At 47.9% G+C, this 13,868-nt stretch overlaps 1 protein-coding gene across 4 annotated transcripts in view; it reads left to right on the forward strand.

Annotated features, from left to right (window-relative positions):
- Nucleotides 1–13,868, forward strand: part of LOC123828626 (collagen alpha-4(IV) chain-like) — a 123,110-nt gene that overhangs the window by 21,498 nt on the left and 87,744 nt on the right. For all 4 annotated transcript variants that reach the window (XM_045853711.1, XM_045853721.1, XM_045853712.1 and 1 more), the window contains exons 5-7: nucleotides 9,950–10,084; nucleotides 11,135–11,179; nucleotides 11,841–11,957. In XM_045853711.1, coding sequence (XP_045709667.1) covers nucleotides 9,950–10,084; nucleotides 11,135–11,179; nucleotides 11,841–11,957 — 297 coding nt within the window. The remainder of the gene's footprint in view (nucleotides 1–9,949; nucleotides 10,085–11,134; nucleotides 11,180–11,840; nucleotides 11,958–13,868) is intronic.

Genomic DNA, 13,868 nt, shown 5'->3' on the forward strand with positions numbered 1-13,868 from the left:
GGCTGTTCAACAATCACACGTAACTGCATATGTAGAGGGTATACTTTGTGGGCACACTTTGCGTCCTATAAGAGAGTGATCTGCCCGTGGGTTAGGAGAGCCCACAGGGTCCGGGAGTGGGTGGGGAGGCTGCAGTCTGCTGTCTGCGTCCCTGGTTCTGGGTGGTCAGGGGTTGTGGAACACCCATCGCCCTCTGCCCTTCCTGCAACAGATGGGTTCCGTGGGAAGGATGCGCGTTCATGTGGACGTTTTCCAGCTGGGAACCTGGGAGTGTGGCTCATGCCTAGCTGGAGGTGGTTGGGGAGGCAGGCGCTCCCGTTTCTCAGCGGTCAGCCAACTCGTGTACCATCTCTTAAACCGCATTGACAACTCAAGGTGGACTATAAAACTAGGGATATAATGAATTTAGGAAATCTGAGCGTCCACTGGAGGCAGCACAGCCCATTAGCAGCACAGCCAGGCATTCATTCCTAAGAAAGCAATGATGTTCTCTCCCATGGCTCAATGCCCGAGCGAGCAGTGTGTTCAAGCCCCAGGTCAAAACTGCTGTGTCTAGAGCAATTGCTGGGAAGCCAGGCTGCCCCCCACCCTGGAATGACTGAGGCTAGGGTTTTAACTGGAGGCTGAAGCTCGAGTTGGACACGGAGTTGGGACGGCTCCAAGGGCAGCTCTCCCAATGCCAACAGAATGAAGTTCAGTGTCACCAGTGTGCGGCTGGGGGCCCACAGCCTAGCCTGTGTGTTTTCGTCAATAATCACCGTGACTTCCCCTTTGACCCTCTCCAGCGGCATCGGTGGGGCCCTCACTCTCCCCTGAACATTATCTGCATCTTCCCACTTCTCTGGCCCTTCCTGGAATGCCTTTGCACTTCCAGCCTGCGTCTCTCTCCTGCCCTCCCCAAAGGAGCTCCGTGTAGACGTCATCCCCTCAAGCCTCCTGCCATCCCAGCCGTGTGGCTGTTCCCCGGTGGGGGCCCGGTTCCCTCCTGTGGCGCTTCCTGGGCCCTGACTGCAGCTCTGTGTGAGTGTGGACGTGTCTGACCCTCCTGGGTAGCTTGTACACAGGCTTCGTGACGGTGATCATGTGGACACGTGGAGACTGCTCAGGCTGGCTCCTGTTCCCAGTGGACAACGTAGGAACCTAAGTGGCCTGCTTTTGTTTCTCCGCTTTGAGAGCTGGTGGCCATTTTTTTGGGTACTTCTTTGAGAGGATCACGGCAGATGGCACCCAGTAAGAAGCTAATGTCCATAAATCAATAAATGAAAATTCAGACACCAGCCTGGACAGCACTTGGGATGCCCAGCTGGTGGCCGGGCTGCAGTGTGCATCTAGGGACATCTGTCGTATCCCAGAGAAGGGGAACGGAAGTAGCGGGGAGCTTCTCTCCTGGCCGTCTCCTGCCCCCGCCCCCCCAGCATTTAAATCTGCTATTAAATGGGTCACGGCACATGGTTCAAATCCCCGTGTGACTTTCAGGTGGGGCCAGTAACAAGCACTCGGAGCAGCAGCAACACACATGACCACGGCTGCACCTGGACCTTCGAAGGGTTCAGTGGCCTCCTGGAAACCCCTGGACGCTGAGGTGGAGACTGAGGCTTAAGCTGTGTACCAGAGGGCGGGTCCCGTCCTCCCAGCTCCGGCAGCCTGTGGTCCTGTGCCGGGCGTGCGGCTTTTCCTGCACCAGCTGCGTGATTGGCTGTCGTAACGTTTCCCCGAACTTCGTGATATTCCCTCTTTAGGGATGTGATGAGGTGGCTTTGGGAAGGGTTTTAAATTATTCACGATCAGTTTCAGGGGAGGAAACTTCCATGTTTTTGATGGTTGTCTCCCTGCAGGAAGAATTACACGTCTTTATGGGGCCTTTGATAAGTTCTGCTTTAGTGACTAGTATGATAATGACATTTTATTATAGTTTTTTTAGAATAAAATATATTTTTATTGTTTCGATTCAAAAAAGTATCACAACTGTTAAATCAGCACAGCTTTATAATTTAGTGGTTTTATAGTCAAGGAGGCGAAATGGCTTAAGATGTAAGACCTGTGTTGGTTATTTTTGGTGTGAACACTAAAATCACACATGAACAAATCAGCCATTTCTTTGGGGATTTTAAATCACTAAAAAATGTACAAGCATTTTTTTTTCTGCACTCTCAATCCCTTGTTCCTTGTACTTCTAAAAGAGCCTGCGTTTCATGGTAAAAAATGGAACTTATTTGGGAAATTTGAATCAATGTTAACATTTCCATAGTAAATGAACACAGTGTTCTCCAACCCCGTCTCTGTCCCTCACGCAGCTGGGTCCTAGTGCCGTCTGACAAGTGGTTCGGACCCAGCGTTCCTGTGTCCCAAAGCCCACACGTGTCAGCTATGCTGTGATGATGTGAGCAGGTCGCAGTGACAGCCGAGACGTTGGCAGATGTGGTCTGTCAGCCACCTCCTAGATGAGTTATTCTGCTTTCTTCTTTCTCTTAACCCCTCTCCTCCAAGAACTCAGTCCCAGGTCCTGCCTGAAGGGACAGACCCGGGTGCCATCAGGGGACAGCAAGTCACTGGATAAGGATGTAACAGTTGACCTTGGGGACCACAGGGAGCAGTATAATTCTCTTGACATGTAAAGTCATCAAAATTCAAAATTAAAAAACAAAACAAAAAAACCCCAAACAGTGCCTAGCAATTAAACAAATATCCTGGTAGAATTCAGCTGCCAGTTTACGACTTTGGCATAGCTTGTTAAAGTGCTTCCCCTGATGGGAGTCTTAACCTTGATTTTTGAAGAATGATAAACTTGAAAAAGTTAAGAGCATAAATCTCCAGTTATGGGATTTTTTTTTTTTTGCAGGTGCCTGAGGAAGTATTTCTGAACAGGGCGTGGGGGTCCGGGAGGCCAAGGGAGGAGACATACCTATCATTTTATACTGTTTGGCCGACTAGTAATCACAGTGGTAGCAGTAGCAGCTGATAGCTATAAATGGAAGAATAACGCCAACGCACTCACATGGCTTTCAGTACGCTGGCGAATCCCTCTCCTTAAATCTAACATTTTTGGGGAACGAAGGCAAGAAAACAAGCTTAGGTTGGCCTTCTGTGCTATGGAACAGATGGTATAGTTTTCCCTAACGGGCCACGTGTCTGGAACCTCCCCCGGGAATCCTAGCTGCCGTGTGGGTCTGAAGGTAGATTCCGGAGTTTTTGCCCCTGGCAGTCATCTCATTAAGTTGCCGGTGATTTGCAGCTGAGCCTTTTTTTTTTTCTTTTTGGTCTCCTCACACGGAGTTCAACTGCATAGCAACGACGGCTGATGTCTGTGACCCAGGGTGAACCCGGCCCGGGCCAGTGCAGAGCTCAGCAAATGTGGGACTGTGCTGAACTTGAGAGGTTCAAGGTCATTACCAAAGCGGAGGCAGCCTGGTTGGTCAGAAACAAGGGCTATACACGGATGCACCCCAAAGCAGCGTGTCTTCCATGCAGGAAAAGGGGAAGCAGTGTGTGTGGCTCTAAGAACACTCTCTAGTGCCAGGGAAACATCTGTCAGAATGAGTTCAAAAGCTGAACTACAAAGTTTTTAGGAAAGACACACACACAGGTCCAGCAGAAGTTAACACCTGCTTGGGTCTGGGCGGTAGGGTAGTGGTATTGTTACAGAACACACGGGGGGATGGGGCTGAATGATATAAAAGACCCCCCCCTTTTTTCTGGGGTTTCCACCCCCATACTAGGATTGCTTTGCCCGCCACCAGAGGAAAGACGTCTCTCAATACCAGAGATCAGTGAAAAGGAAAGGAATGATTATTTATTTAAAAGTTATGCAGACTAAAGTTCTTTAGAACACCCACAAACGCACACAGTCCTTCCTTTTCCCTCTGCCCAGTCCGGGGTACCTTATCTCAGGAAAGAAGGAGAAGTCCGTGATTCAGGCTTCTGGCAGCATCCACGTGGCAAGAAGGGAGCACTTCCCAAGCTGCGTGATCACTGAAAAGACCCGTGGTCCCCAAAAGAGACACCCAATGGCTGCTGCATTTTCGTTTAAATCCCAGCGCCAATCCCCCTCTGCAGCCCCATTTCCGGCTCCTCCCACAATTGGCCACAGCTGCCAGCATTCTGGGCAGGTGTGCCCTGTGGTGTGGAGCCAATTATCTCCAAGCTCTTCTGGATCCCCTTGCAGATCCCTATTTGGGGCTCCCCTCTTGGCTGCACCCGCTTGACTGTATGGGTGTAATAATTGATAGTTTTAGTTAGAACATTTCACCTACAATGCCATTTGGTGTGCTTGAGTGTGATATTGTTATGTTATAGAATTACATGCTTATGATTTTGTAATAAAAGATTTTGTAATAAAAAGGGCATTATTTGTGCCGGAACCTGTATTTCCCCTTTCAAATACCATGTTCCATAAGTTGCTAAGAAATCCACAGGGAAACAGCTGTGTCTCCAAGGGGCTAATTTTTTCACTGCTCTGCCCTACAGTCTTATCTGTCATTGATTCAGCAAATAGCCATTAACCGTTCTGCATGTGCCAGGCGTCCGGCCTCGATGGTACAGAAGAGAGTATCTGTGGCCTGGACCGCAGAGCCCAGCGGGAGAGGCAGACAGTCACCTCCAGCTGTTACATCCGGGTACTTGCCTGCGGAGGACCAGTCATATTCTAGGCATGGGGCAAAGAACAAAGATCCTTGCTCTCTCCCCGGGGGTGTGTTTGGTGCCCTAACTTGGTTTTGCACGGGAGCCTGTGTGGGGTGGGGTGGGGCAGAGGAGCTATGGGGTAATGCCTCAGCTTGGACCTGGTAGAATCAGTGTGCACCCTGTAATAGCCTGGAGGAAGCCTGTCCTGTTAGTTCCTAAGGCTGTCTTAACAATTGCCGCATACTCGGTGGCTTAAAACGGCAGAAATTTATTTACCGTGTTTTGGTGGCGTGAGATGCAGCTAGAAAAGCAGATCCGGGTTGTCCTGGGTGATGAGGAAGGCTTTGAGAGGTTTTAGAAAGAGTGGAGGCAGGTTGAATTCATGTGAGATCATTCTGGCTGCTGTTTGGAGAGTAAGTGGTGGTGGGACAATAATATTAGGAAAAACTTGTTAGGAGTCTGCTACAGGTGAAAGGTCATGGTGGCTTAGCAAGGGGGTGAGTGCGTGCAGAGGTGGGGGGAAGGCGGTGGGTGATGGGAATATTTGGGAGACAGAATTGACAAGAAGGAGGGGATGACTCTGTGTGGGGCAGTGAGCCATGGGTGTTAGAGGTGCTGGGGCGTCTCATCACTGCACTGCCTGCAGACAGCATCACTGCACTGCCTGCAGACAGCAGCTGCCTGCACAGTGATGTATGCCTGATGAGCACGTGTGTGAGAGGGGCAGTGAGCACACACACCCACGAGTCCAGATTTGGATTCATGGAGCTTGAGGTCAGGTGGATAAAAGACCAGGGCTCAGAAAGAGAGGTCTGGGCTCAGAAGAGAAGTGCAGTGACTATGTAGAGTGGCATGCAATTGACCTTCTGGGAATGGACGGGTTTGCGCAGGAGAAAGTGAGAAGAGGGCAGGGCAGCCCTGCGGAGCTGCAGGGAGAACCCCACCACCGCGGGTGAGGGAACAGCACGGAGGACAGAGCAGGGAGGAAAACACAGAGAGGGCCGGGGTCAGGGACACCGGAGAGAGACCAGAGCAAGGAGGAAGGTGGGAGAGTCAGCTGGAACCTGGCGCTCTGGGAGCCTACTGAGACTCGCAACGCTGCCTCCTCCTTCGGTGCCCGCAACTGGTGTAGGATGCGGGGCTGATATTGTGCCATTTTAAACATGGGCTAACCACTCCTCCACTTGGTCCAAGCGGGACCTTATTGTTCAGCGGCAAGGCCCTGTCTTCCAGCTCTGAGCGGCGTTCTTTCCACAGCTGTCCCTTAAGGAGCCCTCTGACAATCCTCAGTCAGCGCTACCCCAGGCTAAACTGGCGGAAGGATTCCCTCGTGAACAAGTGAGGGAAACTGGGTGCAGGAAAAAGGTCTGCCACCAGAGCTTAGTCTCCTCACGCTGTGTAATCTTCCAATAACACGTTATTTTTGTAACCCGTCCGATCTCCAGCTGTCTCCCCGGTGACAGGGGAGGACCCTGGAGGCACCAGCTGAAGGCCTGGCGCGCAGGAGCCCTTTCCAGGGTGTGAGTGATGTTATCCTGCCACCTAGTGGCCGTTTGTTTGCATTACAACCGAGCATTCAAAAAAGGAGGAAGGGGGCCGCTGAATGCTGCTGCTTCGTTAGTTTTAATTATAAAAGTCTTCACTGATTCAGCATTCTATGAGTGTGTGTAGAATTGATCCTGCGCAAGGCAGTGGCCAAGGTTCAAGTAATAACGAACGTGGATCCCTGGCCTCAAGAAGTTGACTGTAAGGCATCCAAGCAGCTACTGAAGGAGTAGGCACAAAACAAGAATAGAAAAAAGAAAACAAAAAAGGCGAGTTCACTGTTTCAGGGTGGACATGAGGGTCTGTCGGACAGGGAGGTTAGAACGACTGGGGTAGGGAGGGAAGCAGCAACTTTGAGGTCAGAGGAAATGGGTTCGAATCTCTGCTTCCCCAGGCTTCCTTGTTTGGGGACAGCGTTGGGTCCCCAGGGGACAAGCACATCAGTGGCCGCCCAAAAACCTGATTGAAGATTTGATTTTGAAAACGTATATTTTCTTTTATCTGTTGATTTTCTTCTACCAAGCTGTGAAATGAAAATCATTGGATCTTAGTCCTGTTCAAGAAACGAGATCGACGTGGCCGATTCACAAGGACGGAATCCGAAAAGGAATGCTCCGCCCACCGTGGTGGCCTTTGTCCTCCATTTGCACAGCTGGCCCCAGAGCCTGGCGCTGTTGCTGCTGTAGCCACAGCGGGGAGGTGCCTCTGCTGGTCTGATGACACAGTGCCAGCCTGGCCTTTCAGAGGAAGGCAAGATGGCCCGGTGGCTTCACAGGGCATGCCAAAGTCTCCAGTGGTCATTTCTGGATGCGGGGGGGTTCGTTTTCTGACTTCACTGTCTGTCACGGAAAGCTGTAAACCACAGAGGTAATTCTGTGCACACCGTAGGAAAAAAAAAAAAACCAGGACGCCACATGTGGAAGCCAGTCATTCCACGGGGCATTTTTTTGTTGTTGTTGGATGGAATGCAGTGTAGCAATTAATTGTATATCACATTATTGTTTGTGGGTGAAGGGTGCATGGTTAGGAGTAGAATATTTCTTTAAAAACATTTTTTAAAAACTACAAAATTTCTGTGATTATTTAATGATTCTTTTGTTACAGACATATCCATGTTGGGTCTGTTACTTATGCCTGTTTATTCTGAAGTTAATTCTATTATAGTCAGTAAGTGAGTAAGCTCAAGGATCTACTCATAACCATAGTTGTTTTTTTTTCTCACCCCTTCTTTAAATGAGGTAATTTAATGAAATGGAATTATTGTCTGCATTGTTATGGGTAAATCAGATTACTCACATTTGGCGAGCTAACAATGACTGTTTTGAAGATGGGTAATTGGGAAATTTTCATGAGCAGCTTTCTGACAGATTTAATACTGTTGTACAAGGTTTCATGTATTTCTTTAAAAATTTTATCCTTTAATAAAATACCTGTTAATATGGAAAAAAAGCACTACATTTCAATCAAACAATGACGTTTTTCAACAACCTTTGAAACGTAGGTGTTTAGGGTTTTATGGTAGTTTTTCCAATTGCAAAGTAGAGGTTGTGTTTGCTGTTCAACATGGTCGAAACAAAGGCGTACGAGGCCCCTGTTCTATTTCGACAACAAAGGACGCCGGCAGAGCTGCGTTCAGGGCCAGCGCTCAGGGTGGGCTGCTGAACTGCTCACTTTGGGGCGGGACCCTCCTCCTCCTCCTCATCGTCATCATCTTCGTTGCAGGTTCGCAAAGCAGCTTTCAGCTAGATCTGTGGGGATGGCAGTTCAGAAACACTAGAAAGCAGCTCCTTTTCCTGTCACTCAGACTTCCCTTGAGGTGGGCGGGTGGGGTCTGACCCTATTATTTTACTAAGTATTTACTGTCCTCTGCCTTTCTTACTATCCCGACCTTGGGCACCTAGCCTCCGCCCTCCAGGAGCTCACGGCCTGGCCTGGCGGCTGTGGGGTTGGGAGGATGGAGATGATGGAAGGAACAGGTGAGAAGTGTTATCACAGAGGTGTGTTGGAGAGGCATCCCGTTCTGAAGGGTGTGGGGGGGGGCGCGGGCAGGAGATCGGGGAATCTCCCCATGGTGGGCACTGAGAGATGACTTACGGGGATTGGAGGGACACTTCTCGGACAGACCACCGAAGTCTGAGAAAGGACAGAGCTTGCTCAGGAATGGCAAGGAAGTCAGCGTGACCGACCGGAAGCAGAGGAGGAGGGAGGAGATGGGGATGAGGAATTTGATGATGCAAACGGCCATCCCTGATGTATTTCTCCGTGGGAGTGTTTTAGATGGTGCTTTCTCAGACCAGGACACTGGCCACACTGAATAGAGTCTTATGATTCTTGTGCTGTGTTAAGCGTTCCTCTCTTTTTTTCTTCTCCATTAGCTCGCTGGGTTTAGCCTTGCGGGCCTAAAATGAAACACATTAGAGAGATTTATAGCCAGTTAATTGGCCGTCTCTTTCCCACTTACCCTTTTATGTGCAAACGTGCATTTTGTTGTTCTACATAATACAGCATTCAAACAAAAGATAATTTAGGAGCTTTTGTATAAATTACATGGAAGATAAAAAGGTAATTCCTAAACTTAACAAAAACAAAACACCCCAGTTATTTCCTGAGCCTTATATTTAGGAAAAAAGGGAACTTCTAACATATGGTAATTAAGTAACTAAGTGAGATTAATTAACATAGGTAGGAAAGGCCAGCTGAAGTCATTACATATTCTTACGTTCAGACTGTAGTTGAGAATTTGTGCACGCTCTGGAATAAATTGATTTGCCCTCAGAATGACCCCACGTGGTTTGCGCCCGTGTAATTATATCCTATACTTTTCGGTTCTTTTATTGCAACACATTTATACATTTAAAGTTCCTTGAACATTCTAAGCTTTTAGTATTTTTATGGATGCTCAATTAACAGTAGTGATGATGATGATGAGGATGATGATGAGGATGAGGATGATGATGGAAGGAGCCTGGGACAGAGAAGGGAGCAGTGACCTGGGGGCCACGAGGGGGCGCTCGTGGGAGGCCAGACCAGCCTCTCCCAGCACAGACGGAGCTGGGAGACCTGGGGCTGCTCCCGAGGGGCGGTCACTGAGCGTGAATCCAGCGCATCGGTCTGTCGGTCTGTCGCTGGCAGCAGGGAGTCTGTCATCCTTGTGCCAGAAACGGTCCCCCTGGGGGTTTCTGGGGAAACCGAGCTCACGAGACTTCTACACCCAAAGTAAGAGGTGACCTTTTCATTCAAGGAAAGCCGCGCTGCATAAACGTAATGGGACACCTATGACTGCCTCCTTCGGAACACTCACGCGTAAGAAAGGATGTAGAAGCAGCTACAGAAAGGAATGTTGCCTCCACACGGAATCTTGAGCCGTTGGAAGTGAACGAAAGTTCTGGCAGTCACCTCCCCCTACTCCCCTTAGCTTGTGTGTCACTAACATTACGGTACTTAGACTTGGAGGTTTTTCTTTTTAAGTTCCTGGCTTCACCAAATGGCACAAGACTGATACATATCATAGACAGAATGAAAGTAGCAGGAGAACTATTGTCGGTTTATAGATAAGTGTGTACACATGCGGTGATTTAAGTTTATTGTACTGCTACAAGTCAGGTTGAACAAGGCAGTGTCTCTGTTGCTTATTTTTGTGATGAATCGATCATTTGTGTTTCTGTATTAGAGTTTGCCTGATCTCTAGTTTTTCAGTCTTCTGTAAGCCCCGGTGACCTTGTATTTGTGTTAGAAGACGCTACTTAAGAATCGGCCCACCTCCCTTTTTAATCTTCCTTCTTAGGGACAACCAGGACCACCAGGGCCCCAGGGTCCTATTGGACCACCAGGACCTCCAGGACCCATTGGGATTCCAGGAGAGAAAGGGATGAGAGGGGACAGCGGCCCTCCTGGAGCAGCCGGTGAAAGAGGAGACAAGGTAAACCTCTTCTTGAGGGAAAGGTTCCTAGTAACCTCCTACCAGCACTGCTGTGCCAGTTTGTTTTTATAATCACCAGCAGTACCTACTTGCTTGTTACAATAAATTAAGTCTAAACCCCTCATTGGTAATCAGCCCTCCTTCTCTTACCCCTTTCCAGAGGAGCATGTCTTTCCAGATCTCTTCTGTGTACGTAGATGCATGATTGTGGCGGGGGGAGTGGTACCCTTTCATGGTTCCTCAAAAAACCGAAATGATACTATGTGTTATCATGCTGAGCCTGTCTTTCTCTCTTTCTCTCTCTCTCTCCCTCCCTTCCTTTTTTCCTTCCTTCCTTTCTTTCTTTCTTTCCTTCTCTTTCTTTCTCTTTCTTTTTCTTTCTTTTCTCCCTTTCTCTCTCTTCTTTCTTTCTTTCTTTCTTTCTTTCTTTCTTTCTTTCTTTCTCTTTTTCTTTCTTTCCCTCCCTCCCTCCTTCCTTCCTCTTTCTCTTTCTTTCTCCATCCTTCCTTCTTTCCTTCCTTCCTCTTCTTCCCTCCCTTCCTTCCTCCCTCCCTCCCTTCCTTCTCAACCATGTGACTTAAATGTCATTCCACATCCACCTGTGTAGACTAAACTTATTCCTCTAAAAATACTGTATAACATGCTGTAGAATGGATAGAAGTATGGTTTCTTCGTTGATGAGAACTGGAGGCCCTGTCCAAACTTTGTGAGGAGAAGCGTGGGAAAACAATCCTGGGCATCGCCTGTGTTCACATTTAAGAACTGGTTTGTCTGTGACAGATATTTCTGAGAAGTTGAATTTCCAGCTTACAGCGTGTTGAATATTTTCACTGAATTGGCACTGCTACGTTGGCTTCCTCAGTGAAAAAGAAAGTTCAGCAGGTTGATTCTTAAATGTTGGCACTGAAGCTCTTGTAAAAGATAGATAACAATCACCGCTAAGGGTGTTTGTTTTTTAAAGAAATGAGCATTAATTACTTATGTTTTCAAGTAAACCAGTCTAATAACTTTGTAGCTTTTATAAATTTGTTTTATTGTCTGGAATTTTAGGGTCCAACTGGTGTTCCTGGATTTTCAGGTTTGGATGGCATCCCTGTAAGTATCCCTACATTTTCTTCACTTTTTTTAAAGAAGGAAGAAACATTCCTCAAACCCCTTATATAGATATATAAATTAATATATATAAAATTCTTTATTTTTTCATGTCAGTGAATAAAAAGACTGCTTATATTTCAGTTTTGTAGAGTAACTCATATACCGAAATATATGCCTCAAATAGCAAGGTTTTCAAATAGGCTAGAGAAAAACATTCCAAAATTTGAGCTAGACATACCTGTCAAGTAGGATATTCTGGAAATAGATATATACTCATAATGAAAGTTTTCACTTGCTGGTGAGTCCTGACTTTGGAAATGGGTTTCATATTCTCATTTCTAATATGAAAACCAAATAAAAGAAGGAAGAAGTATTTTAGGGGCTTTACTATTCATTAATCTTTCTAAGGGTTTAAAGAAAGGTCTCCCAAATCTCCCAGAATACTCCAAACTGAGTGAGTTTAAATGGGGGGGCATATTAAAATTTTTTTGTTGATTTCGGCTGTGTTTCATAGTGCTTGTGGGGATGGGGAAGGAAGTCTCCCCAAATGAAGCAGCATGAGAATCACGATCGCCATACTCTGGGCACCCATATTGCATAACCTTGGTGTCATAGCATTCCTGCAAAACAAATGCTTCGCTCTTCACTCTGTTTCCTGCAGGGGCACCCAGGGCCTCCCGGACCCAGAGGCAAACCTGGCTTGAATGGCTACAACGGGTCAAGAGGTGATCCAGGGTTTCCGGGAGAAAGAGGAGCTCCTGGTCCCAGAGGCCCCCCAGTAAGTCACCCGTAGCTCATCCTAATGGGAATCTTAAGGGAAAGGCCATACCGTGGGAACAGACTCCATGGGTAAAAGAAACACAGTTAGTACCAGTGCGCAGGGCCGGGTGGCTCCTCGGTTAATACCAGGGTTCAGGGAGGGTGAAACTGTGGATGGTTTTAAGGAAGGAATCGAGATGACCTGATTGTGTACCATTAAGATGCCCCTGGCTGCTGTGATAGGGATCAGGGAGGCCTGTTAGCAAAGCTTATGCTGTTTATCATTCAGGGTTCACTGCAGACCCATAAGTATATCCTTCTAGGTATTTCAAACAGAAAGGGACTTAATACAGGGCATTTGGCACTATTTTAATGGTGGGAGGAGTGGAACTCAGGGGCCACCATGAGGCCGCTGATTTCAAAGGTTTATGCTTCCCTGAGGTAGCCAGAGGTCAGGAAGCTGCTCTGTCGTCCCCACGTGGGGACACATGGGGACACCCGCAAACACGCAGGTTTCTGCCTTTCTGCCTTTCTGCTTGGCATTGTCTGCAGTACAGAAACAGGATGTCTCCCACACTCTGCCCCGCAGGTCGCCTAAGTGCCTCCCTGAGGTGGAACCTAATTCACAGCCAGCTGCAAAGAATTCTGGGAAGTGTTGCTCTTCACTTTCTAGTCCCCATAATGCAGTAGCTACACGGGAGGGGATTGGGATGGATGTCCAGAAACAGTTGACATTATCTAGCACCTGAGAGCACTTTACTGCTCTTAGGTGTTTTTTTGTCTTCAGAATTTTAGACTTTTATTTAAACATAACTTCAGTTAGAAGTACACTTTCCTCTACCCCTCACATTCCCTTTCTCTCTTTTTCTTGTTCTCACATAAAGACTGGAGATGATTTGACCTTCCAAAACTGACTTTCTGTGACTGTTTTTCAGCCCTTCCACTTCCCTGATTAAAAATCATTTCCCGAGTTTCCCTCTAAGAGATGCTCTCCCCCTCACGGTCAGGGTCATCCTGTTTTCCGACGAGTTTTCCTTTTGCCCCAGACTCCGGTGGGATTGCTCTGAATGCAGAACTCAGAACGAATCTCCACACTCGCACCTTTCTTGGGCTGTCGAGTAAGAACAGCAGCCAGCTTTCAGCATTCCGCTTCTCGGCCACCCTTGGTGTCCAAACCCCGGCTCAGGTGCAGTCTGCTCAGCGTGTGCGTGTCTCCTAGAACTTCAGGTGGCATCCAGCCTCCTTCTCCCGAGTGTCTGTCAGTGCTCAGGAGAGCGGCGTGGGGTCCTGCCCGGGGGACTGAGGTTTGCCGCAATGGTCCCTGGACAGAGCAGCTCTCTCTCTCTCTTTACTCGGACTTGCACGCCGGCAGTCCTCACTGGGCTCTGCAGCGTGAGACCTGAAATGATCGCAGGTGCTGAAACCACACAGAGCAAGCTTAACACACAAGGGAAAAAATTAGCACTGTCTCCTGTCCTTTAAAATGTGTTGTTAAAGCCTCAAAGATGATTATTTGTAGTTATAAATATGTAGGGAACCTTAAAAAATAACCTAATGTTTAGTACCCTGTAATTTAAAACATTAGACACGTGGAGAATTAAAGCGATCGTTCTTTGTAAAAGCTTATCGCAAGTAGTGTGAACGGTGCTGGTCTTCTCGTCACGTAACTTGTAACGTGAAGTGTGTTTTCCGTGCTTTGGTGCATCGTCATATTCTTTTCCATGTTTGGGTCAGTGTCCATGCTGTGGAATATTTCTGAGAGTTTCTCGACGTGCCGTTTTCTGTCTGTGCCACTTCCTCTGGCTCATCTTCATCCTGTTGGTCACAACCACGTCCCTCTTTCTAAGGTCGGCCAGTTTGTCTTCACTAGTTCTTCTGGCTCACGTGACAGCAGGTGCACGCTCAGCCATTTCTTCGGTTGCTCCATTCA

Source organism: Phyllostomus hastatus, unplaced genomic scaffold (assembly GCF_019186645.2).
Source record: "Phyllostomus hastatus isolate PE091 unplaced genomic scaffold, TTU_PhHast_1.1 phas_contig_137, whole genome shotgun sequence".
Classification (NCBI taxonomy): Eukaryota; Metazoa; Chordata; class Mammalia; order Chiroptera; family Phyllostomidae; genus Phyllostomus; species Phyllostomus hastatus.